Source organism: Suricata suricatta, chromosome 11, assembly GCF_006229205.1.
Source record: "Suricata suricatta isolate VVHF042 chromosome 11, meerkat_22Aug2017_6uvM2_HiC, whole genome shotgun sequence".
In the NCBI taxonomy this organism is placed as follows: Eukaryota; Metazoa; Chordata; class Mammalia; order Carnivora; family Herpestidae; genus Suricata; species Suricata suricatta.
The window spans coordinates 99,158,619-99,161,135 of record NC_043710.1 but is presented as its reverse complement, the minus strand read 5'-3'; the positions used below and the strand labels follow the sequence as shown (position 1 = coordinate 99,161,135).

The 2,517-nt window shown below is 52.6% G+C and overlaps 1 protein-coding gene across 1 annotated transcript; it reads right to left on the bottom strand.

The window, feature by feature from the left end:
• Positions 1–120: 120 nt before the first annotated feature.
• Positions 121–2,307, bottom strand: LOC115306857 (alkylated DNA repair protein alkB homolog 8-like). Its single transcript, XM_029957429.1, has 2 exons — positions 2,139–2,307; positions 121–1,002 (listed from the first exon to the last, which is right to left on the bottom strand). Exon 2 carries the CDS (start codon positions 922–924, stop codon positions 445–447), a length of 480 nt encoding a protein of 159 aa, XP_029813289.1. The 5' UTR covers positions 925–1,002; positions 2,139–2,307; the 3' UTR covers positions 121–444.
• Positions 2,308–2,517: the final 210 nt, after the last annotated feature.

Here is a 2,517-nt window from a genome sequence, read left to right as displayed (position 1 = left end):
AACGGCCTGATGGGCTAAAATACTACTGAGCACCTTCTACGTTTCAAGCCTACGTTAGGAAGGTGAGGGGAGTGGTTACCATCTGTGACTTTACAGAGCTAACAACCAGAGACCAGACAATTCCCTACTGACCAGGAGTACTTCTTTATTAAAATGTTGTATGACTGCTTCACTAAGATTCTACATGATTTACTACGTCACTTTAAAAACCATCCCTGTGCATCCGTATTTAGGAGAACCGCTCCCACGTTTATGGACAAAATGAGGTCAGTGACAGTAGTCGCCTGAAGGGGTCCTAACTAATCTCCACTCTCAATTTCTCTCAGGCATTCTCCTTTGGTTCTTTTCCACATGTCTCTTTAAAAAAAAAAAAGCAGTAAATTCAGTCTCCTTTAAAAAGTGCAGCAGAGCCTCTCTCCCCAGCGCGTGCCTGCACAGCGACAGTCAGACCTTCTCCAGAACCACACACCAGTTCCCCTGGTCGTAGTAGCTTCGCAGGACGCGGATGTCACTCAGAGTCCGGCAGGCGGCTTCCAGCTCCCCCTCACGGAACACGTGGTAGAAGCGATGAAACACAGGACTGGGGCCCTGCGGCCCTCCCCGGCCCAGCGGCTCGGCAGGTTTGTGGTTCCCAGGGTGGCCCTTAAGGTGCCAGGGAACCAGCAAGTCTTGAGAGTGAAAAGAAGTCCTGTTAGTGTGAACGGGGAGCTTGGCACTAGTAGCCTTCCTTGAATTTCGCCCTCCCTCCTGGAAGTCACCGAGGGGGGACCCCTGACGCGCTGGCTCCGGTGGGCCGGCGTCAGGCACCTGCTCCACAAGCACCGCTGCGCCCGACGAACGGCTGCTGACCCCCTCCTCCCTCCGCGGGCTCGTTCTGTTTTCTCTCAGATACTTGGATTTCTTCTCGTTATACTCTTGTTCCATCGCCCAGACGTAAACGAGTGCCTTCCCGCCGGGCCTCAGGAGTCGAGCGAGCTCTTGGAGGGCGGCCGCTCTGCGCTCCTGGGGTGAAGACACACATTGCCGCTTATCAGGCGAGAGCAGGTACGGGGGGGAAGCGGGAGGCGGGAAGAGGGTAGTGCTGTTTTTCATTAAGGTGAACAGCCCAGAAAATCTAACAAAATATAAATATAAAAGAAAAGAAAAAAGAGAAGGAAATTTTTCTTCTGTGACTGAGAGGGGGAAGTGGAATAAATAGGAAAAGGACATTTTTATTTGTGTTAATAAAACAGAGGCACAGAGGGTTTGCCACTTGGTTTTGTGTTGCATTCGGTTCAGTCACAGGTGTGCGGAGACTGCTGGTGACGCCGGCACTGGGTGATCTGTAAAGTCATCGCTGAGATTAGGGGAGAAACCGCTCAATACAGGAAAGATTAAGATTTTGTTCTCTTACAAGAAAAATATAAAATATCAAATTTACCTATTTTAAGTTTACCTATTTATTTGGGGGGAGGGCAGTGCAAGTGGAAAGGGGCAGAGACAGAGAGGAAGATGTGGAGCTCGATCCCAGGACCCATGAGATCACGACCTGAGCCGAAATCAAGAGTCAGACACTTAACTGACTGAGCCACTAAATTCAGTTATTTTAAGATTAGGAACCGATTGTGACTAATTAAAAGCATGAGTGACATACTACCACGAGCTAACTACCTGAATTCTGAGAAAAGAAGAAAGGCAGAATGGGAAGGACAGAGGACGCAGACATCAGGGCCACGAGGAAGGGCCAGGAAAGGCAAGGAGGAAAGGAACAGAGGAGAGGCTCGGGCCGAGGAGAGATGGTGAAAAGGCACAAGGCCGATGCGTGCCCCCGGCCCCTGGCAGCTGGAGTGCCGCGGCCATGGATTCGAGGACGCAAAGATGAGGCAGACGCAGGGCGGGCGGAGGACAGAGGAGCACCCAGCAGGGCGGCAGAGGCCGGCACATCGATCGCCCGGCACCTCACCTCCTTCCACATGCTTCCTCAGCAAAGGGGGCAAACCACATAACGAGGAAAGAGAATGGAAAGAAACAAGTTAAAAGAGGGTCCAAAGGGTGAAATCCATGAGCATTTCCCGCCACCGTAGCCACAAGGTCTTGGGGAGAGAGAGGTGGTAGCACCGCAGGAGGCAGTAACTCACCGCGGGGGAGGCCGTACTCACCGCGGTTGCAAAATGGTGAATAACAGCAACGGAGATGCAGGCGTCGCAGGCGCCGCTGCGGATGGGCACGGCCAGCGCGTCGCAGACGAAGGCCGGGAAGTGGCGCTCTCGACAGATGTCCACGAGGCTCTGGCTCCGATCACAACCGATCTGTACGGACAGAAGCAAAGAATTTCACATCTTGTTGAAACGTCATGAGAAATTCAGAGCACCGGGCTTATTCACTACATAAGGTGAGGGGGCAGACCTCGGATTCGCCGCGAGGTGGGGCAAAGCCAGGATTTACCACTTCCTACAGCTGGTGCAAGGTCAGATCCCGTCACTTAAGGGGCAGCGTTTATGATCTTCCCAGGAACCAGACTCGGCTAGAATTAGTGGA